This window comes from Rana temporaria, chromosome 1 (genome assembly GCF_905171775.1).
Source record: "Rana temporaria chromosome 1, aRanTem1.1, whole genome shotgun sequence".
Taxonomy (NCBI): Eukaryota; Metazoa; Chordata; class Amphibia; order Anura; family Ranidae; genus Rana; species Rana temporaria.
In genome coordinates this window covers 36428315-36451985 of record NC_053489.1, presented here as the reverse complement: position 1 = coordinate 36451985, position 23671 = coordinate 36428315, and the positions used below count along the sequence as shown (strand labels likewise).

Genomic DNA, 23671 nt, shown 5'->3' with positions numbered 1-23671 from the left:
CTCAGTTCATCACACATGTAGGAACCAAGCTGCAATGGAATGAGAGCTTTTTTTTTTTGTTTCCCCTGATCTGATGCTTTCCAGCCTGAAGGGGAGGTGTTAAAGACAGAAGTAAACACGCACATTTAATAATCTATTTGTGTGAAAAAAAAGGTTGCCAATTTTGTTTGGGAGCCACGTCGCACGACTGCGCAATTGTCAGTTAAAGCGACGCCGCGCCGAATCACAAAAACTTGCCCGGTCATTGACCAGAAATATGGTCCGGGCTCAAGTGGTTAAAATTTAACAAAACACAAAAGTGAGCCCAATTTTTGGGGATAATGTGAAAGATGATGTTACACTGAGTAAATAGATACCTTACATGTCACGCTTTACTATTGGAAACACTCCTGCAATGGGGCCAAAATGAATTCCGTGAATATCCCCATAGGCGACCTTTTATATTTTTTTCCATGTTACCAGTTTATAGTTACAAAGAAAGTCTAGTGGTAAAAGTATTGCTCTCGCTCTAACGCACGCGTCAATACCTCACATGTGTGGTTTGAACGATGTTTATATATGTGGGCGGGACTTGCGTAAGTCCCGCCCACATATGTAAAAAATATTTTTACTTTTTGCTATAATAAATATCCCCAAAAATATATATTCAAAAAACTAAAAAACCCCTCAGTTTAGGCCGATACGTATTCTACATCTTTTTGGTTCCAAAAATTCGCAAATAGCGTTTAGTGTTTGGTTTTTGCAAAAGGTATAGCGTCTACAAATTTATTTTTAGTGTTGTTTTAACTAGTTATTGGGGCGATCAGCGATTTTTATCGGTACTGCGACATTATGGCGGACACATCGAACACTTTTTTGGAACCATTGGCATTTTTCTAGCGATCAGTGCTGTAAAAAATGCATTGCTTACTCAAAAAATGCCACTGGCAGGGAAGGGGTTAACACTAGGTGCGAGGGAGGGGTTAAATATGTTCCCTGGGTGTGTTCTAACTGTAGGGGGGGGGGGGATGGGATTGACATGTGTAAATGACAGATCGCTGTTCATGAAGGGGAACTCCAGACCCCCCCAAAAAAAATAAGGTGGGTTCCCTCCAGGTGCATACCAGGCTCTTAGGCTTGGTCTGGAACATAAGGGGTTAAACCGGGGCCCAAAAAAATAGCGTGGGCCCCCCCCCCAAGATCCAAACCAAGCCCTTATCCCAGGCACGCAGTCTGGTCAGACAGGAATGGGGGTGGGGACGAGCGAGCGCCCCCCTCCCTCCTGAGCCATACCAGACCACATGCCCTCAACATGGGGGAGTGTGTGCTGTGGGGGAGGGGGGCACTGCCCCCCCCACCCCAAAGCACTCTTGCCCCCATGTCGATAGGGACAAGAGCCTCTTCCCGACAACCCTGGCCGTTGGTTGTCGGGGTATGCGGGCGGAGAGCTTATCAGAATCTGAGAGACCCCTTTAATAAAGGGGTCCCCAGATTCCGGCCCCCCACCCTATGTGAATGAGTATGGGGTACATCGTACCTCTACCCATTCACATGGGGGAAATGTAAAGTAAAAAAAAAACACCACACAGAATAAAATATTTTATTAATCTGCTCCGGAGCCCCCCCTTTCTTCTTTAGCTCTCTTAGAAGGGGGGGTTTCTTCTCTCCCGATCTTCCGCCGGGACCCTGGGCTTCGGTGATTTCTGCCGGGGGAGGGCGCCATCCCTCGGTCCTCTCCGGAGCCTTCCGCCGGATGCCCCCACCCCATTTAAGCTCTTTTTCATTAGGGAGGGGCATCCGGACTTCGGGGTCTTCTGCCGGGGGATGGCGCCTATCCCCCGGTCTTTCCGGTGCCTTCCGCCAGGGTTCCGGTCTTCCTGGTCTTCTGCCGGGGGTGCGCCAACTCCCCGGTCTTTTCTCTTCTGTCTTCTCTGCTCCCTCTTCTGCCTGGCTCCCCCGCGGAGCCAGGGCTTTCTTCCGTCTTCTTTCTTCTCTCTTCCTTCTTCTGCCTGTCTCCTCCGGGAGCCCAGGGCTTGTCTCCGCTGTCTTCTTCCTTCTCTTCCATTCGATGTTGACACGACGAGGTTCCGCGCTGACATGCCGTGTCAGCGGCGGGCATGGACTTATATAGGGTAATGCCACCATGTGACCTCAACCCATGTGACATCACATTCCCTGGGCATGATGGGAATGTGATGTCACATGGGTTGAGGTCACATGGTGGCATTGCCCTATATAAGTCCATGCCCACTGCTCAGACGGCATTCCAGCGCCGGACCTCGTCGTGTCAACATCCAATGGAAGAGAAGGGAGAAGACAGCGGAGACAAGCCCTGGGCTCCGCGGAGGAGACAGGCAGAAGAAGGAAGGGAGAATAAAGAAGACGGAAGAAAGCCCTGGCTCCGCGGGGGAGCCAGGCAGAAGAGGGAGCAGAGAAGACAGAAGAGAAAAGACCGGGGAGTTGGCGCACCCCCGGCAGAAGACCAGGAAGACCGGAACCCTGGCGGAAGGCACCGGAAAGACCGGGGGATAGGCGCCATCCCCCGGCAGAAGACCCCGAAGTCCGGATGCCCCTCCCTAATGAAAAAGAGCTTAAATGGGGTGGGGGCATCCGGCGGAAGGCTCCGGAGAGGACCGAGGGATGGCGCCCTCCCCCGGCAGAAATCACCGAAGCCCAGGGTCCCGGCGGAAGATCGGGAGAGAAGAAACCCCCCCTTCTAAGAGAGCTAAAGAAGAAAGGGGGGGCTCCGGAGCAGATTAATAAAATATTTTATTCTGTGTGGTGTTTTTTTTTTTACTTTACATTTCCCCCATGTGAATGGGTAGAGGTACGATGTACCCCATACTCATTCACATAGGGTGGGGGGCCGGCATCTGGGGGCCCCCTTATTAAAGGGAGCTCACAGATTCCGATTAGCCCCGCCCGCATACCCCGACAACCAATGGCAAGGGTTGTCGGGAAGAGGCTCTTGTCCCTATCGACATGGGGGCAAGAGTGCTTTGGGGTGGGGGGGCAGTGCCCCCCTCCCCCACAGCACACACTCCCCCATGTTGAGGGCATGCGGTCTGGTACGGCTCAGGAGGGGGGGGGGCCGCTCGCTCGTCCCCTCCCCCATTCCTGTCCGGGCCAGACTGCATGCTTGGGATGAGGGCTTGGTTTGGATCTGGGGGGGACCCCCGCGCCGAATCGGCGCGGGTTTAACCCCTCACGTTCCGGACCAAGCCTAAGAGCCTAATGTAGCCCTGAAGGGGGACCCGCGCCGATTTCAAGTTTGAAATTTGGCGCCGAGTTCCCCTTCAGGGCTGAAAACAGCTCGGAGATTCCCGTGCGCCGCGTCACGCAGCGCATTCACGGGTACGCCGCTTGGTATTTACCAAGATTTTCACGGCGTACTGACAGGGCGCACGGGAATCCCTGACTTTTCTCTCTGCGCATGCCCAGTATGCAAATGAACCTCCCGAGGTTCAGGCGCACTGTGCAAGCGTACGGGGATCTGTTTTCAAAAAACACTTTCCCTTTCAATTCGGCCCGCCAAACACTTCAAAACACATGTCACTTCACTTCCCCTGCATCCCCCCACCTCCCCCCTTAATAAACTCCCGCCCGAACCCCCGCAATTTATAGTTTAATGTGCCGTGCGCCAGGTCTGTACTGGTGCACAATGCACCCTCTCCTGGGCGCACGGAGCACATTAGTAACTAGGGAAATACACTGCACTAGCAGCGTATTTCTTTAGTAAATGGCCAAACGGCTGCTACTCCTGCTTTTACTCCATGAGTCATGGAGTAAAGGCTTGGTAAATCAGGCCCAGTGTCACTAGGCAGAATAGGGGAATGCCTTGTTTACATAGGCATTCCCCGGTTCTGCCCTTGCCGACCGCAATCGCGGGCCTCCTGGGAACATCTAGTTCCCGGGACCCGCGGCCACACTCGCGAGGCACGCAACGCGCACGCGCCCGCTGGGCGGCAGATTTAAAGGGACATACCTGTATGCCAATCAGCCTACCGTGCCATTCTGCCGACGTACATAGTCGTGCGGCGGTCGGCAATTGGTTAAATGAAACATCTTTAATTTTGTCAAACCCGTCAACTTCTGTCAATACCTTCCAAGCCCGCAAGGTCTGGCCCCCATTGTCTGGAAAATCCTAAGATAAGCCTTCTTCTACATGAAGGTGCATTAGACTTTTCAAAGTGGGGGGACATTAGGTGGCCTGAGGACCAGGTTATCCCTAGTTTGGTGGCTCAGGAATCTGGCACTGGTAAAGCCTAGTACACACAGGCCAAATGTCAGGCAACATTGGCCGGTTCAATAAAAACCGAACAACATTTGGCCAGTGTGTATGATAGCCGGTCCGACAGAAGCCAGACGTTTGGCCAGCTTCTGTCAGACAAGCATGCTGGAAAATCAATGACTGAGAGCGCTCACAGGAGTGTTCTGGTTGAACACAAAAGAACAGCAGGGGAGATAGCTGCACTAACGTTGAGCCGTTAGTACAGCGGCTCAGACCGGAGCTGTCAAAAAATAGTGGTGTTTACCAGGCTTAGGTCTTCCTTGTCTTTTGGAAATTCCTCATAACACCTTGTCAGTGTAAGGGACTTTGGAAAGAATCTTGCCTCCTGGAGCATGGGTCGCTGCCCAGATTCAGTTGGACAAAGCCACAACGGCGCATACATCAACAATCGGGAAGGAACCAAAAGTCTTGCTGGAGCAAGAGAGATAGGCAGTGGCGGTGCATCCATAAGGGGCGCATGGGCGCCGCCCCCTCTCTCCTGGCACCGTTCTATCACCATAGATAGAATCATGCATTGCATGAATCTATCTATGGTCGCCGCTGGCACCCCCTATTCAGTTGTCCAGCCTCCTTTCGGGCACCGGGCACCTGAATTACAGCGGCTGGAAGCACCTGATTAGAGTCATAGGCAGTGCCGATCCTGACCTCCCTGGGGCCCTAAGCAAAATGACATGGCACATTAAAAATGAGAAGCAGGGGGTGCTGACGACAGTGACATGTCACATTAAAGAAAGTTGAGAAGCGGGGGGAGGGGGTGTTCTGCTGTCAGAAATTACATCTTACATTAAATTGAGAAGCTGACTTCTAACCTCTTCTCCCATGCAACCAGCGAGTTGAGAAGCGGGGTGAGGGGGCGAAAATTACTTCTCACCAGGCGGGGCCTCTAGTAATTTGGGGGGCCCTTCGCAGCTTTGCGGGGCCCTAATGACTTGCATAGTGAGCCCATAGGGTGGATCGGCCCTGGTCATAGGCGCCCAAAAAAGTGAACAACGGGCGCCACGCTGGGCGTTCGCTGTTCACTCAGCTGTGTGTTAACAAAGCAAAGAAATTCGCCACACCGGGGCAAATTAAAGGGGACGTACCTGTACGCCCATCTGCCCAGCCATGCCATTCTGTCATGCAGCGGTCCGTAAGTGGTTAAAGGGACTGTAGTGCGTTTCTGCAAAACTGAAAATGCAATAAAAAATGCATAGGTGTGAACCAGGCCTTACTCACTATCTATGGTACCGCACACTCACTATTCTGGGGAGCTTTGGCTACTATTTAGGCACTTATACTGCTTTACCTCTGCCGGGTTAGCCCCCCCCATATTAAAAAATTTGACTTTTTTTTTTGCAGTTTGTTAGATCTTTGTTAGATCAGGTTAGATCAATCATTGTTTGCGTTAGATCACACACAGAAGAAGCAATATTAACAGTTATTTGCTGGGGGGCTAACCCGTCATCAGCCCCCCCTTATCAATTTTTTGGGCCAAAAATCAGTCAGGCTAATAGATATTCGTTAGATCCGGTAAGATCAAGTGGTTTTAACATTAGATCTCACATAATTAGAGACTTATTAAGTGATTAATGAGGGGGGGCTGGCCCCCCCTTATCAATTTTTTGGGCCAAAAATCATTCGGGCTAATAGATATTCGTTAGATGCGGTAAGATCAAGTGGTTTTAACGTTAGATCTCACATAATTAGAGACTTATTAAGTGATTAATGAGGGGGGCTGGTCCCCCCTTATCAATTTTTTGGGCCAAAAATCATTCAGGCTAATAGATATTCGTTAGATCCGGTAAGATCAACTGGTTTTAACGTTAAATCTCACATAATTTCTCTGCTTTCCCTTCACTACGAGTTTCCAAATCAAACTATAGCAGCATCTAGTGGCCAATTTGGGGAACTACACTGCACAATCCATGAGCTCTACCCAAACTCCCCTCACCAAAAAAAATCATTGCTGATGAATAAATGACGTAATTTAAAACATACAAACCTAGAATATTCACCTGCAGTGAATTATTGTTGAATATCAGATTTCCTGTTTTATGCATGTGCCTCTAAAGCCTAGTACACACTCAGGGATGGACTGGCTATAGCAGGGGTCGGCAACCCGCGGCTCCGGAGCCGCATGCGGCTCTTTTAAACCTTTGCCGCGGCTCCGGGACACCTTTTGCGGCCAGCGGAGGACTTTACACAGCGATCCCGGAGTTAACAGTTCGGGCGCGCTGTGACAAATGTCCCGCCCTCCTCCTCCTAGCAGACTAGCTTGTGTGATAGAGCCAGTGTGCTGTCTGTCACACAAGCTGGTCTAGAGGAGGAGGGCGGGACATTTGTCAGCGCGCCAGTGTGGGGGAGCATCGTGACACAGCACAGTGTTAACAGTAAGGCTGTGAGGGGCTTACAATGAGGGGGCTGCCTTGCGATGGTGACGGGAGCTAATTATTTTTAATGATGATGATGGTGGGAGGGGGGGGGGGGGGGGCTGGCTTGCTATGGTGAGTGGGGCTGATGATTTTTTAATGATGAATCATCATTAAGAAATCATCAGCTCCCCTCACCATCGCAAGCCAGCCCCCCCCCCCCCACCATCATCATCATTAAAAAATCATCAGCTCCCCTCACCATCGCAAGCCAGCCCCCCCCCCCCATGGGGGGGGGGGGCTGACCTGCGATGGTGAGGGGAGCTGATGATTTTTTTATGATGATGATAATGGTGGGGGCTGGCATGATTTTTTAATGATGATGGTGGGGGCTGGCATGATTTTTTAATGATGATGATGGGGGCTGGCATGATTTTTTTTATGATGATGGTGGGGGCTGGCATGAGTTTTTAATGATGATGGTGGGGGCTGGCATGATTTTTTTATGATGATGGTGGGGGCTGGCATGATTTTTTTATGATGATGGTGGGGGCTGGCATGATTTTTTTATGATGGTGGGGGCTGGCATGATTTTTTTATGATGGTGGGGACTGGCATGATTTTTTAATGATGATGATGATGGTGGCGGCTGGCTTGCGATGGTGAGGGGAGCTGATGATTTTTTTATGATGATGATGGTGTCGGCTGGCTTGCGATGGTGAGGGGGCTGATGATTTTGTAATGATGATGGTGGGGGGGGGGCTGATGATGGTGAGGGGGGGGCTGATGGTGATGTAATTAATGATGGTGGGGCTGATGATTTTGTAATGATGATGGTGGGGGGCTGATGATGGTGAGGGGGGGATGATGATTTTGTAATGATGATGGTGAGGGGGGCTGATGATTTTGTAATGATGATGGTGAGGGGGGCTGATGATTTTGTAATGATGATGGTGAGGGGGGCTGATGATTTTGTAATGATGATGGTGAGGGGGGCTGATGATTTTGTAATGATGATGATGATTGCATTTGCTGGGCATGTGGAGGTGGAATCTTATCCGATATTGGGCATGTGGAGGTGGAATCTTATCCGATATTGGGCATGTGGAGGTGGAATCTTATCCGATATTGGGCATGTGGAGGTGGAATCTTATCCGATATTGGGCATGTGGAGGTGGAATCTTGACAATATCAGATAAGATTCCACCTCCACATGCCCAGCAAATGCAATACTGTAAAATATCAATTAGCAGTGTTATATTTGTTTTAAATGTCGCAATGGTTTTGCGGCTCCCAGTTTTTTTTTTCATTCGGAAACGGGTCCAAGTGGCTCTTTATGTCTTAAAGGTTGCAGACCCCTGGGCTATAGGGACTACAGGGAGTTTCCGGGTGGGCCGATGGCTCAGTGGGCCGTTTTTTAAAACAGAGATGCTGCTTGGAGGACTTTTTCTAACGCCCTGGCAGCACCCCAGCACTTTGACTGAAGCAGAAGCGTTTTTCAGTCTCTTTACATGCGCTATTTTTAGCCCAAAAGTGCCTAAAAAACGCCTCAGTGTAAAAAGGGGTCCTACACTCACCCCCTCTCTTTTACACTCACTCTCTTTTTCTTACACTCACCCCCTCTCACCCACCCCCTCTTACCCCCTTTCCCTCAACCCTCCCTCTCTCTCTCATTCCCCTCTCTCTCACCCTCTCATGATATACAATAACGGATGTAGGGGCGTTTTGGTGGGCGATTTTTCGGGGGGGGGGGCAGCATTTTATTGAATTAAAGTGGGCCGGTCTGGATGAAGTCCAGGGCCAAATTTTTGTTCCAGTCCAGCCCTGTACACACTATGAGATAATCGGATCAACGATCATCCGATTTTCCATGAAGTTACTGTAGTGCCTGGTTACTTCCCAGAACCGGTGCTATGTGAAATTTAGAGGGGGTCAGAGAGTTAGTTAACTCTGACCAGTTTGATTTGTTCAAATCTGGGTCTCTGTCTCAGCTTTGGCTGTGCTATGGGTCCATTCTGTTGTTTCTGGGGTGCTGATCTCACCCCAGGTCGGCAGGTGGCAGAAGTGGAGTCAAGGATTGGGTGCTCTTGCCCAGCAGCCTATCAGGAGGGTTTGTCCTTGCTGTGCATGCTGGGAGAGAGTATTTATGAGGCAGATGCCATCTTCCTGGGCTTCTCCTCGTGTGGCGCCCACCTTTAGGGTAGCTACTTCACGCCGCCCCGGCAAATGGCCTTCCGGGCTGGGGTTGCACGTGCAACGCAAGAGTCCTGGCTTCGGGACCACGAGCAATCGATCTGCCACTTGGGGACTTAGTAATCGACTGGGTCCCACCTAAGAGGGTTCTGGGCCATCTGTCCAGTTGGAGGAGGCCGTTCGGTGGAGAGTCTGTCTGAGGAGTACCAAGAGAGGCTGGTGTTCCAATAGGGGCCTGACTATCCATCGGGGACCAAGGGAACCGGACACTGAGAGGCTGAATGTTGGCCGCCTGTCAGTCGGTACCCTAATTCAAAACTACCTGAAGCCTGCCCCCCTCCCCTTTAACAAAGTCCACAGAGCACCCCTTTTTATACACTGGGAGGCAGGAGAGACTAGAGAGGGTGAGCTTACCAGGATGGAGGCTGAGGCGCAGGCAGACTGTCTGATGCTTTTTTGGGTTCAAACTTCCTGTCCAGTGCCCACACATGCCCGGGGAGTGTGGGTGGGGCAGACTCAGAGGGAGGAGGAACAGATGAGCTCTATCTCTCCTCGTGTCTTTGCAGAGAGAGAAGGGGAGATGTCAGCACTGGTGTGCGCTAAGGCTGAGCTATGTGTTAGTCGAAACATAGCTCAGCTCTGCAGCCATCTACCTCGGAGCTTACACAGGCACGATTGCACAGTGGGAGGTGAGCAGCGGCCGTGACCTGTGTTAACAGAGCTCCAGCAGGCATATTCCTGCTCTGCAAAAACAGCATTTGGTAGTGGCGGCCGGTGGCTGTGCATAGTGTCAGCAGCCCGGGGGGAGATTTCCACCCTGCCCCCCCTGCCAGCCCTCCCCTGGATGTACTGGAAATGGAGCGTGTACAAAGAAGGACAACAAAGCTAATAAAGGGTCTGAAGGATATTAGATATGAGGAAAGGTTGCGAGCACTGAACTTATTCTCTCTCTTTTTTTTGCTGTCACAATGTAGAGTATAAGATTTCTTATCATCTGTGCCCAGTCTTGCCACAGAGAGTTAATCCAGCTCTGAGCAATCCTCGTATGTGAAAATGAGTGAAGAGAGTATGACAGCAGGCAGTATGTGCAGGAGAGGAGTGAAGAGAGTATGACAGAGGAGAGGAGTGCAGAGAGTATGACAGCAGGCAGTATGTGCAGGAGAGGAGTGCAGAGAGTATGACAGCAGGCAGTATGTGCAGAAGAGGAGTGCAGAGAGTATGACAGCAGGCAGTATGTGCAGGAGAGGAGTGCAGAGAGTATGACAGCAGGCAGTATGTGCAGGAGAGGAGTGCAGAGAGTATGACAGCAGGCAGTATGTGCAGGAGAGGAGTGCAGAGAGTGTGACAGCAGGCAGTATGTGCAGGAGAGGAGTGTGGAGGGTATGACAGTGGGCAGTATATACAGGAGAGGAGTGCAGAGAGTATGACAGCAGGCAGTATGTGCAGGAGAGGAGTGCAGAGAGTATGACAGCAGGCAGTATGTGCAGGAGAGGAGTGCAGAGAGTATGACAGCAGGCAGTATGTGCAGGAGAGGAGTGTAGAGAGTATGACAGCAGGCAGTATGTGCAGGAGAGGAGTGTAGAAAGTATGAAAGCAGGCAGTATGTGCAAGAGAGGAGTGTAGAGAGTATGACAGCAGGCAGTATGTGCAGGAGAGGAGTGTAGAGAGTATGACAGCAGGCAGTATGTGCAGGAGAGGAGTGCAGAGAGTATGACAGCGGGCAGTATGTGCAGGAGAGGAGTGTAGAGAGTATGACAGCAGGCAGTATGTGCAGGAGAGGAGTGCAGAGAGTATGACAGCGGGCAGTATGTGCAGGAGAGGAGTGTAGAGAGTATGACAGTTGGCAGTATGTACAGGAGAGGAGTGTAGAAAGTATGAAAGCAGGCCGTATGTGCAAGAGAGGAGTGTAGAGAGTATGACAACAGGCAGTATGTGCAGGAGAGGAGTGCAGAGAGTATGACAGCAGGCAGTATGTGCAGGAGAGGAGTGTAGAGAGTATAACAGCAGGCAGAATGTGCAGGAGAAGAGTGTAGAGAGTATGACAGCAGGCAGAATGTGCAGAAGAGGAGTGTAGAGAGTATGACAGCAGGCAGTATGTGTAGGAGAGGAGTGCAGAGAGTATGACAGCAGGCAGTATGTGCAGAAGAGGAGTGCAGAGAGTATGACAGCAGGCAGTATGTGCAGGAGAGGAGTGTAGAAAGTATGAAAGCAGGCAGTATGTGCAAGAGAGGAGTGTAGAGAGTATGACAGCAGGCAGTATGTGCAGGAGAGGAGTGCAGAGAGTATGACAGCAGGCAGTATGTGCAGGAGAGGAGTGCAGAGAGTATGACAGCAGGCAGTATGTGCAGGAGAGGAGTGCAGAGAGTATGACAGCAGGCAGTATGTGCAGGAGAGGAGTGTAGAGAGTATGACAGCAGGCAGTATGTGCAGGAGAGCAAGGTAGAGAGTATGACAGCAGGCAGTATGTGCAGGAGAGGAGTGTAGAGAGTATGACAGCAGGCAGTATGTGCAGGAGAGGAGTGCAGAGAGTATGACAGCAGGCAGTATGTGCAGGAGAGGAGTGTAGAGAGTATGAAAGCAGGCAGTATGTGCAGGAGAGGAGTGTAGAGAGTATAACAGCAGGCAGAATGTGCAGGAGAGGAGTGCAGAGAGTATGACAGCAGGCAGTATGTACAGGAGAGGAGTGTAGAGAGTATGACAGCAGGCAGTATGTGCAGGAGAGGAGTGTAGAGAGTATGAAAGCAGGCAGTATGTGCAGGAGAGGAGTGTAGAGAGTATAACAGCAGGCAGTATGTACAGGAGAGGAGTGCAGCGAGTGTGACAGCAGGCAGTATATACAGGAGAGGAGTGCAGAGAGTATGACAGCAGGCAGTATGTGCAGGAGAGGAGTGTAGAGAGTATGAAAGCAGGCAGTATGTGCAGGCGAGGAGTGTAGAGAGTATGACAGCAGGCAGTATGTGCAGGAGAGCAGTGTAGAGAGTATGACAGCAGGCAGTATGTGCAGGAGAGGAGTGCAGAGAGTATGACAGCAGGCAGTATGTGCAGGAGAGGAGTGTAGAGAGTATGACAGCAGGCAGTATGTGCAGGAGAGGAGTGTAGAGAGTATGACAGCAGGCAGTATGTGCAGGAGAGGAGTGCAGAGAGTATGACAGCAGGCAGTATGTGCAGGAGAGGAGTGTTGAGAGTATGACAGCAGGCAGTATGTGCAGGAGAGGAGTGAAGAAAGTATGTGCAGGAGATGAGTGTAGAGAGTATGACAGCAGGCAGTATGTGCAGGAGAGGAGTGTAGAGAGTATGACAGCAGGGAGTATGTGCAGGAGAGGAGTGTAGAGAGTGTGACAGCAGGCAGTATGTGCAGGAGAGGAGTGAAGAGAGTATGACAGAGGAGAGGAGTGTAGAGAGTTTGACAGCAGGCAGTATGTGCAGGAGAGGAGTGTAGACAGTATGACAGCAGGCAGTATGTGCAGGAGAGGAGTGTAGAGAGTATGACAGCAGGCAGTATGTGCAGGAGAGGAGTGAAGAGAGTATGTGCAGGAGAGGAGTGTAGAGAGTATGACAGCAGGCAGTATGTGCAGGAGAGGAGTGCAGAGAGTATGACAGCAGGCAGTATGTGCAGGAGAGGAGTGAAGAGAGTATGTGCAGGAGAGGAGTGTAGAGAGTATGACAGCAGGCAGTATGTGCAGGAGAGGAGTGTAGAGAGTAGTATGTGCAGAAGAGGAGAATGGAGGGTATCAATGTAGTAAGTATGTGCAGGCGTGGGGTGTGGAGGGGATTAAGGTGGGGGGTAAATATAGGGTGTGGGCGGGGCGATGTATGATAATGGGCACTATGTGCAGGGATAGATTGATGCCGGCCAGAATGTACCACCCTCCTAGACAGGCTGCTAGATAAGTTAGGCAAATATTTTTTTTTGGGGTTCCCTGGTAATCAGTGGAGCAGTTAGTGATTGCTTTGTTTTCAGGCAACCCACTGACAGCTGTCATCTGTTGTTGAGAACACGATTGATCTGCCAATATGATTCCGGCTATCCAGATGGTTCCTGTAAGGACTGAGCAGGCGCAGTCCTTGCCGACGGAAATCTCCGAACCTCGGCTGGCATCCAGGGCGACGTGGATTTTAAGGAAAGTGTCCGGTCGGCCTCACGTTCTCACTTCGCTCTGACGGCTCGCTCCGCTCGCTCGGCCTCCTGGCTCTTTTTTTAACATCCTCCAATCCACGGGGATGTTAAGGAATGAGCCTGGATGCCGGCCGAGGTTCGGAGATTTCCGTTGGCAAGGATTGCGCTTGCGCAGTCCTTACAGGAACCATCTGGATAGGGGAACCATAACGACAAGTCACCGGCTTTCTAGACTGTTTATTAGCAATCAGCTCAATGCGGTAGTTACTGCTAAATTTAAATTTAGGCTGCATTCACACCTCCGCGACAAGATACGCCGCGTACGCGGCGTATTTTGCCGCGAGTGTAACTTTTCCAACAAAGCCTTCCCATTGCTTTGTATGGCCGAACGCCAATGCTGCCTGAAAAAAAGGGTCCGGGACTTTTTTTCAGGCGGCAGGCGTACGGCGTCTATGAGATGTGAACCATCTCATAGACAGCAATGGGAATTCTCCCCTCCAGCGGCACGAGCGTCCGGCGTCGGGCGTTTTGTCGCGGAGGTGTGAATGGGGCCTTAATTCCGCTTTAAGGGAAGGTGACCCCCTGACATGTCACATTTTGGCAAGTATTTTTTTTTGGGGGGGGGGGGGGGAGCTGAAAGGTTCCAGCTCCCACTTCTACCAGGGGCACCGCGGTGCCTGAAGGAAGTTCACCTCCCCCCCCCCTCCCTCTTGGCAATCATCTGGGACACGTCACAGGTCCCAGATGATTGGCCACTAGCGGGTGTTAAAAGCGGGGTCAATTCACTAAGAGCGCTTTTACTCTGCCAGCACCCGAAAAACGCTGGTAAAGCGCCTGCTAAAAGTAGCTGCGCTTTACCAGGGTTTTTCGGGCACTAGCCGATAGCGGAGGTTCAAAGTGCACCGTGACAAATGCTGGTAAAGCGCTGCTAGTTTTAGCGTTGCTTAATCAGCGTTTTTTTGGGCGCTGGCAGTGTGAAAGGTGAATTGACCCCAGAATCTGGACCAGCTGTGCATAGGCAACCGATCAGCTACTTTCTTCAGCTTGTTCAGTTAAACTTTTAAATAAAACATAGCAGCTGACTGGTTGCCATGCACATCTGCTTCAGTTTTGATAAATTCCCCTCTATGCACAGTGCGCTGCTTGGCAGGTGTTTTGTCAGATTAGGCGACCTGACAGAATTTGTCACTGAAGTGACGTTCTGTCACCGCCATCTTGCTACACCCCGCACCCGCCATGGTTGACTGGTTGGCAAGCCAATGGTTGGCAAGATGGCCGCCGCTTTCAAAATCTCGTCTCTCGCGAGAGTTGGCGCCGTGATACCGTTCCCAGAGTGCTGTGCGAGCCCTCTTCCTGCGCGGCCTGAGGTGAGTGAGACATGGCGGATGCGGTCTTCTCCCAATCTCGGCGTCTAATCCGTCCGATATCTCCGCCATCGCTGGCCGCCGTGTGCCGGGACTGTGCGGGGGGGTGGAGGAGCGGGGTGAGGATGACAGGAAGGATGATATGGGTGAGGGGGGAGAAGTCTGAGAGTCCCCCGAGGATTAGGCCTGTAGACCGGAGCTCATTGTAATGGAGTGTGGGGGTCTCCTGTGTACAGGCCTGTCACCATAGTGAGAGCCTCATAGGGGGGCATGTTTTTTTCTGCTCTGTGTGTATGTAAGGGTGTCACTCAGCACTAGAGTGCCCCTCGTGTGTGTCAAAGAAAGGTGGGTGACATCGGCCCCCTTATGTGTGTTCAAGGAAGGGGAATGACAGGGCCCCCTGTTCTTTTAACGGCCCCCCTATGTGTTTTCAAGGTGGGTGTCTTCAAGGAAGGGGGGATGGCATGGGCCAAGGAAGGTGGCAGCCCCCACCCCTGTGTATCCAAGGAAGGTGGCAGGGGCCCCCCTGTGTGTATCCAAGGAAGGTGCCCCATGTGTGTATCAAGGAAGGGGGGATGGCAGGGGTGCCCCCTGTGTATCCAAGGAAGGGGGGATGGCAGTGGCGCCCCCCTGTGTGTATCCAAGGAAGGGGGGATGGCAGTGGCGCCCCCCGTGTGTATCCAAGGAAGGGGGGATGGCAGTGGCGCCCCCTGTGTGTATCCAAGGAAGGGGGGATGGCAGTGGCGCCCCCCTGTGTGCATCCAAGGAAGGGGGGATGGCAGTGGTGCCCCCCTGTGTGTATCCAGGGAAGGGGGATGGCAGTGGTGCCCCCTGTGTGTATCCAGGGAATGGGGGATGGCAGGGGTGCCCTGTGTGTATCCAGGGAATGGGGGATGGCAGGGGTGCCCCCCTGTGTATCCAGGGAATGGGGGATGGCAGTGGTGCCCCCCTGTGTGTATCCAGGGAATGGGGGATGGCAGTGGTGCCCCCCTGTGTGTATCCAGGGAATGGGGGATGGCAGTGGTGCCCCATGTGTGTATCCAGGGAATGGGGGATGGCAGGGGTGCCCTGTGTGTATCCAGGGAATGGGGGATGGCAGGGGTGCCCCCTGTGTGTATCCAAGGAAGGGGGATGGCAGTGGCGCCCCCCTGTGTGCATCCAAGGAAGGGGGGATGGCAGTGGCGCCCCCCTGTGTGTATCCAAGGAAGGGGGGATGGCAGTGGTGCCCCCTGTGTGTATCCAAGGAAGGGGGGATGGCAGTGGTGCCCCCTGTGTGTATCCAAGGAAGGGGGGATGGCAGTGGTGCCCCCTGTGTGTATCCAAGGAAGGGGGGATGGCAGTGGTGCCCCCTGTGTGTATCCAAGGAAGGGGGGATGGCAGTGGTGCCCCCTGTGTGTATCCAAGGAAGGGGGGATGGCAGGGGTGCCCCCCGTGTGTCTCCAAGGAAGGGGGGATGGCAGGGGTGCCCCCCGTGTGTCTCCAAGGAAGGTGGTGGATGGCAGGGGGACCCCCGTGTGTCTCCAAGGAAGGTGGTGGATGGCAGGGGTGCCCCCCCGTGTGTCTCCAAGGAAGGTGGTGGATGGCAGGGGGATCCCCATGTGTCCTCAAGGAAGGTGGTGAATGGCAGGGACGGCTCTTCTTCCTTGCTGGCTTGCGCTCTGCGGCTGTTTGAATGGCCGGGCTGGATGACGTCCCTTTCACGCATGAACACAGGTGACATCACCGCGGCAAGGCGCTATCTGCTGCGTTCATGGCCCTCAGGGTGTCGCTGCACTATGGGTGTCATTGGCGGAACCTGATGTAAATGCCCTATAAGGTAGGCAACCTCGGACCCCCAGCTGTGGTGACACTGCAAATCGCGTCATGCCTGTGATTGTCAGGGTCTTGCAATGTCTCATGGGATTTGTAGTTTTCAAAACATCTGGAGGTGTCGAGGTTGCCTACCCCTGCTCGGGTGGGAAGCTCTGCAGAGGAGACAACGGCTTGGAAGTGACGTCGTCCATTGAGGTAACATGGGACTTCCGTTGTCGGCTGCCTCTCTTGCAAGGCAAACGCGCCGTAAAAAAACTCTGCATAGTGTGTGAACCAGGCCGTAGCCATGTTTTATGTTTGAAAGCTGCTGTGATTACCTTCTTAGGACACCTTTGGATACAACTATGAAAATAACTTGTATCAGAGCAGCTGTGATCCATATAATCATTCTGATGCTATAACCACGTGTACCTGAACTCTGTACCCCCCACTTTTTGTTTTTCAGGTAATATCTCAAAATGGTCCGCTACTCGCTTGACCCCGAAAACCCAACAAAATGTAAGTAATTTGTGATGATCTGTCTTGTTTCCATTTATTGTGATTTTTGTGTTTCTTTGTTAAATGCAATTGTGTCTTAAAGCGCAGTGCCACCAAAAAAGGGGAAGCACTGCTCGTTTGCACCCCCGTTTGCAGAAATCTGAGCTGGAAGTTCAGATCCTCCCCCCTGCAATCTTCTGGGGGGACACGCACGGGTCCCAGGAGACCACGGGCCAAATTCACAGGGCACAGCGCGACTCGCGCATGTGCCGTATGAAACGGGTTGTAATACCGCAAGGCTTCCCTTCCGTTTTCACTTCAGATGCTGGCGCCTGCACCCGAAGCCGATTGAAGAATCGGCTCAGGTGAGGACATCGCTGGATCCCTGGACAGGTAACTATACTTTTATATTAAGTTGGTAGCTACAGTATTTGTAGCTGCTGACTTAAAAAAAATGCTCTGTAGGCACCTGGGGCTCTTCTTTAAAGCAGAGTTCCGCCCAAAAGTGGAACTTCCAACTTAAGCACTCCTGCCCCCTTACATGCCACATTTTTTTTTTTTTTTGGGGGGGGTATTTTTTTTTTTTAATATACGGGTACTTACTGTCCCACTTCCGTCTTCAGGTGGCCCTTCTCTGCAATCTTTTGGGACATGTTGCAGGTCCCAGAAGATTGCTTGGCCACTAGAAGAGTGCAGCGCGACTCGTGTACGTGCCCGGCCGTGAAGCCGCAAGCTATCGCAGCCAGGTGCCTACAATAGTGATGCCAGCGAGGTGTCTGTCAGTAATTTTTATTTTTTTTTAGCTGCTGACTTTTAAAACTGGAACTCCACTTTAAAGAGGAGGAGGAGGTGTGTGTGTGTGTGTCAGAAGCTTCAAATACTGTAGCTGTTTGCTTTTAATATAAGGACACTTATTTGTCCAAGGATCATGCGATGTCAGCACCCCAAGCTGATTCACCAATCGGCTTCGGGTGCAGGCACTGGCAATGTAAGTAAGGGAAACCGGCAGTGAAGACTTCAGGCTTCGCAGCCGGTTTCCTACTGCACATGTGCGAGTCGTGCTGCACTTTCTAAATGATCCCGACCAGTGTGTGTTCCAGAAAGAGAGGTCGAAGATTGTCGATCTTACCTGGAATTTTGAGCGGTGGTACCTGTCTAAACCATGTACTCACCCCCAAAGTGCCAAATGTGTCAGTGGAGGGTGCGAACAAATTGGAAGCTTCCCCTTTTTGGGTGGAACTCCGCTTTTAAGCATTCTGAATCTTTTCATAAATCTTTGTATGACAATTAGATGGTGTATGGCTAATACTTTTCTGTAACGTTCTCTGCAGCATGCAAGGCTCGGGGTTCCAACTTGCGAGTGCACTTCAAGGTAAGAGATTTGTATTTTTAGTAGGTGGTTGATGATCTTTCCTCGCTGCTGTGATGTTTTCTTAGGACACCTTTGATATATTTGTGTGAAATTAATCAAGAATTCTGAGCAGCAAATCTTATTTTCCAGACCATTGTAAGAATATCGGACCATAGTAATTTTTACAATATAATGTATTTCATTGTCAATAACTGTGTACATATACACTATATGCCGAAGCGGGGTTCTTAAAACTGTCCACACTAACAAAGTTTACATCAAGGGGATACTTTTATGGATATATCTGAAAAAAATTAAAGCTTATATGGGATTGATTTACTAAAACTGGAGAGTGTAAAATCTTGTGCAGCTGTGCGCGGTAGTCAATCGGCTTCTAATTTCAGCTTTGACAATAAAACCTGGAAGCTGATTGGTTTCTGTGTAGCACTGCTCCAGATTTTGCACTCTACAGTTTTAGTAAATAAGCCTTTTTTTGGATTGTTACACAATGCATCCATATTTGGGGTGTAACATGCCCTCGCCCCCATGTCCCCCCCCCCCCCCCCACCAGTTGTCAAATTTTGAGAACAGCACAGCTCTTCTCCTGTGCAGCCGTGCTATTCATTCACAGGAATTAATGAATGGCGCCGGTAAACAAATGTGAAATGCTTATTGGCGGCTGCAGTGGAGAGGAAAGGGTTCTTCGATGGCTGGTAATACCAGGAGCGGTGATGTCACCCTTAGGATTCAGTGGTGCATTCATTGATGGCACTCCCTCCTCCATTGATGGCACTGGTTGACACAGGTGACTGGACCAGAGCAGCCTGAAAATAGTGTACACCTTTCTTGCACAGGGTAGTTAAAGCGTTTGTTACCATGTACTTGTATGAGAAAGTATTCCCTTCTCTTTGAACTGCTTCATTTGAATGAAATCCCTGATGTTCCTGCCAGTGCCTCTGCTTTCCTATTAAAACTGAACCCACAAAGCTGAGCATGGCGTGGTCAGTTCTTTAGCTGTGCTGGGAATTTAGCCTGCTCTCCAATGATCAGACTTGTCCTAACATGCTCCCAGGGTACAGCCGTTTACTGAGAAGCTCGGCGTGCTGCTGCTTCTTCCCACCCCCCCCCCCCCCAGCTTTTATGCAGCGGAGAACAAAGGCAATGTTATCACTTATAATGCATACATTTTATTTTTATAGCTATACAAAAAATGGGTTGCCTTTCATTTCTTATACTGGGTTGTTCTTTAAGGTTGATCATTTGCAATCACTTTAAGCATAGGTTTAGGTGGGGGGAGGACAGTTTTAAGGCTAGTTAGGTGCGACTTGGAATTCTGTTTTTAAATTTGAGCTTTAGGCCTCTTTCACACGTTTCAGGTCCGCCTGTCAGTTTTTTTTTTTTAGTTGGACCTGAACGCTGTGCATGCATGGTCAACATTACCGCAGCAATACAGTCCAACGCAGTTGTGTGCAGTTGACACGTGTAGAGAGGAGATTGGTAGAACTGAGATGGGACAAGAGATGATGAAAACGGCATTTAAAAAAACAAATTGAATGTTGCAATTGAAAGTAGATTTAAACTCTAACTTCTTTCCTTCTAGAACACTCGTGAGACAGCTCAAGCTATCAAGGGCATGCACATTCGTAAGGCCACCAAGTATTTGAAAGATGTCACCTTAAAGAAGCAATGCGTTCCTTTCCGCCGCTACAATGGAGGTGTTGGCAGGTGTGCGCAGGTTGGTTTGCAGGAAACTTTACCTTTTTGATATTTAAACTTGTGGGGCTCTGTTCTCTTAGGAGTTGCAATGATGACACTTAGGACACCTTTGCAATAACCATGAAACCAACTTACCGTCTGAGCAACTCCAACATTTTTTTTTTTTGTCTTAATCCCTTTTGAGTATATGTAATTTGTATTATGCTTCTCGACTATTTACTTTGTACATATTGATTTCTTCAACCTGAACAGCAGCCCAAAGATTCCTTGAAATGCCAGTACAACGAACATGACATTTTCTTTATCTTCCAGGACAGCAAGCCTACTTCCAGGTTGCTGTCCTGTAAATACTACTATTGTTAAGATTAATGGGGAATTTAGCAATTTTGAATTACACTATGAAAAGTCAGTAGCTACAAATCCTGTATCTGCTGACTTTTAATAAAAGGACACTTGCCTGTCCAGGGATACAACTTCATCTTCACCTGGGCTAGTTCTTCATTAGACATTGGGTCCCCAGTGATGGCATCATTACTGATGGCAGCCATCTATGTTGCTTGCGGATTCGCCGCCTGGCTGCTCATGCGTGAGCCGTGCTGCACTATGTGAATGGCCCCACAGTCTTCTTGGACCTGTGATATGAAGACTGGAGGGGGAGAGGATAACTTCCCCTTCGCACCTTGGTGATCTGAGTGGTGGGAGCGGGTGCCTGTCAAAACTAGGTTATTTTTCTTCTAAACGGTCCCGTAAGACCCAGCATGTACGCTTTCTTCTATCCTCAAACTTTAGTTAAATTGAAGTGCAACAGTAAACGTGATATAATCTTTAAATTTGTGTGTGTTCTCTCCCGAATCTCCACACATCCCTAATGACAGAAAAATGACTAATCAATCTTTACTCTACAGGCCAAACAGTGGGACTGGACACAGGGACGTTGGCCTAAGAAGAGTGCAGAATTCCTCCTGCACATGCTGAAGAATGCCGAGAGCAATGCAGAACTCAAGGTGTGTGTTTCTTTAATCCATCTCCATATAGATATAGTTTAGTGGACAGAAATTGCCTAAAGTCCAGGAAGTAACTTGTATGGGCTTTATTTTATGACATGTAAACTAAGAATCTATCTGGTGTTGCTTGTACCCTATTAAGTTTTTGCCTTCACTTTGTGTATCAATGGGACAGGTGAAGAGAAACTCCCCAGTAGGAAAATAAAATACTAAACGCGCATGTCGGTTTCGAACTGCCTGTTGTTTTTATAGTTGCGGGGTGTTTTTTTTTTTTTTTTTTACAGCATGTGTTGGATCTCTCCTGTAGAAGTGTAAAGCAATAGAATAAAGATTCTAACAATTCCCTACAACATCCTAAATTAAGGAGAGAAAAAATTGCTCGCCTATTAAAAATGTAAACGTTCTTGGCTTCCTGCCCCCTTTATCGTAAACACATTGGTGATGACTTAAAGCGGGGGTTCACCCAAGTAAAGTTTTAACATTACATTCAGCCGAGTTGTGAGAATGACATTAGGCTTTTTTTTTTTATCCTTGCCGTACATACCGTATTATCTATATTTACACCGCGGCTTCCGGGTATGTAATCTGCGGGACTGGGCGTTCCAAATTGATTGACATGCTTCCGACCGGCGCATACATCGTGTCACGAGTTGCCGGACTGAGTCGGCTCTATACGGAGCCTGCGCACCGACGTTCGGCTTTTTTACATTACATACCCGGAAGCCGTGGTGAAAATATAGATAATACGGTATGGATTTAAAAAAAAAAAACAGCATAATATCATTCTCACAACTCGGCTGAATGTAATGTTAAATTTTTTTTAGGGGGAATACAGACTGCTGTAGGGAGAAAACCAATTTCCCCACATGAGGTACTCAATGCAGCACTTCAAACTTGACAGGGTTTTCTATTTATTTTCAAACTTAACAAATGCTGTAATTACTGTTCCATAATGTGCATTGCTGGTGGCGATGATGACACTTAGGACACCTTTGAAATCAAAACATGAAACTAACTTTATATCTGAGCTACCAGCACTCTTTATGCACAAAGTTTATTTTTTATTTTTTTTCCCTCTTCTTAACATGTGTTTGTTTTTTTTTTGTTTTTTCTCCAGGGTTTGGATGTTGATTCCCTGGTCATTGAGCACATTCAGGTGAACAAGGCTCCCAAGATGCGCAGACGAACCTACCGTGCTCACGGGCGAATCAACCCATACATGAGCTCCCCTTGCCACATTGAGATGATCTTGACTGAAAAGGAGCAAATTGTCCCCAAACCAGAGGAGGAAATTGCCCAGAAGAAAAAGGTACGTGCACTTCAAACAAATTATGAAAAAAAAGGCATGCACATTTGTAAGGCCACCAAGTATTGGAAAGATGACGCCGTAAGCAATGCGTTCCTTTTCGCCTATACGGCAGTGGTTTACAGGAAACTTTTCATCTTGATGTTTAAACTTGTAGGGCTTTGTTCTCTTAAGAGTTGCAATGATGACACTTAGGACACCTTTGCAATAACCATGAAACCAACTTACCGTCTGAGCAACTCTTCAAAATATTTGGAACATTTTTTTTTTTTTTCTTTGATTTATACTTTTAAGTGTGTGTTTGTTTGTTTTTTAAACTATGCAATTTGACTATTTGCTCTGTATATACAGATTTCCCCAATCTTTAATTAGGACAGCAGCTTAAGGCTGCATTCACACCTTAGTGCAGCGTTTTTACCGCGGTTTTCGCTGGAGGGGTGATTTAACATTGTCGGCTATGCCGAACGCCGAAGCTGCCTGGGAAAAAAAGGGTCAGGGACTTGTTTTGAGCTTCAGGCGTACAGCGTGGAAATGTGAACCATCTCCATAGAGGACAATGTTAAATCACCCCTCCAGCGTATTTTAGGCTGCAATAGCGTCTGGCTTCAGGCGTTAAAAGTGTGAATGGAGCCTAAGAGGAGAAGCAAGTAGGCTTGCTGTCCTGAAATACCATTTACAATGAGAGGAATTTTCCTCATCTTCCAGGACAGCAAGTGTATTTCCGGATTGCTGTTCTGGAAGATTGCTGTAAATACGAGTGGTAGGACTAAATGGAAATTCTGCCACCTAATATGAGCTTATGACTGCCTAACTGAATTTCTGGATGTTGGCACAATTGCAGATACTTGCAACAGGCAGGAACAAGCCTTCCCAAAAGACCCCGGGATTTGATCCGCTGGGTTACCACAGAGCTGGCTAGGGACCAGATGGTCCCCATCCAGCTCTATGCACCTGGGGGGCTGGAAGCGGTGTCGTGACATCACTTCCAGTTTGGACAGCCTTTGCTTTCCAGGGGGGAAAAAATATTGTTTGGTGTGTGTCCCTTGTATTTTACATGGTAGAGAACAGATTTGGGATCTTGGAGACATACCCCAGATCTCTCCATAAAGAGGACCTGTCATGTCATGCCTTATTTCTATCACATGGGATGTTTAATTTTATTCCCATTGCAAGAAATGCAAAGGGACAGTAAAAAAAAATTAAAGCGCCCCTATCCGCTCGTGCCTGCATATGTAAATGGTGTCCTGTCCACACCACACGTGCGGTATTTCCACAAAAGGAGATGGTGAGAGCAATAAATCTAGCACTACAACTCCTCTAACTCTAAACTGGTGAAAACCTAGACTTGTCATAGTGACTTCAGCCTGGGTTCATACAGGAGCGGTGCGCCAAATGTTACACCGGGGGTGCGATTTCAGAAAGCGGAAGTTCTGTTTTTGGGTGGAACTCCGCTTTAAACCTATTATGAGCTGGCACGCTTGAAAGGGTGAATTCCACTTTAAAGTCGGTGCTTTATTTTCATGCAGTATTCAAGCAGATTACATAGTTTCCACTTTGATGCATTTAATGCTGTTGTAACAAACATCGGTGTCGTTTTGAGGAATAACCTTTTTGCTTTTGTTCTTTACAGATCTCTCAGAAGAAATTGAAGAAGCAAAAACTCTTGGCTCGGGACTAAAAGCAATGTACAGAAATAAATGACATCCTTCTAAA

General features: G+C 49.4%; 1 protein-coding gene and 5 non-coding genes across 6 annotated transcripts; all 6 read left to right on the top strand.

The window, feature by feature from the left end:
* Positions 1–14240: 14240 nt before the first annotated feature.
* RPL17 (ribosomal protein L17) lies at positions 14241–23671 on the top strand. The gene is made up of 7 exons (XM_040336449.1): positions 14241–14295; positions 16550–16602; positions 17913–17953; positions 19533–19667; positions 20554–20652; positions 21770–21961; positions 23589–23671. Exons 2-7 carry the CDS (start codon positions 16563–16565, stop codon positions 23634–23636), a joined length of 555 nt encoding a protein of 184 aa, XP_040192383.1. The 5' UTR covers positions 14241–14295; positions 16550–16562; the 3' UTR covers positions 23637–23671.
* On the top strand, positions 16409–16474 carry LOC120925383. Its single transcript, XR_005746658.1, has one exon. It is a non-coding gene; the product is annotated as a small nucleolar RNA SNORD58 (small nucleolar RNA).
* LOC120925386 lies at positions 17999–18066 on the top strand. The gene has a single exon (XR_005746661.1). It is a non-coding gene; the product is annotated as a small nucleolar RNA SNORD58 (small nucleolar RNA).
* On the top strand, positions 19732–19795 carry LOC120925385. The gene has a single exon (XR_005746660.1). It is a non-coding gene; the product is annotated as a small nucleolar RNA SNORD58 (small nucleolar RNA).
* On the top strand, positions 21619–21684 carry LOC120925387. The gene has a single exon (XR_005746662.1). It is a non-coding gene; the product is annotated as a small nucleolar RNA SNORD58 (small nucleolar RNA).
* LOC120925384 lies at positions 22135–22198 on the top strand. Its single transcript, XR_005746659.1, has one exon. It is a non-coding gene; the product is annotated as a small nucleolar RNA SNORD58 (small nucleolar RNA).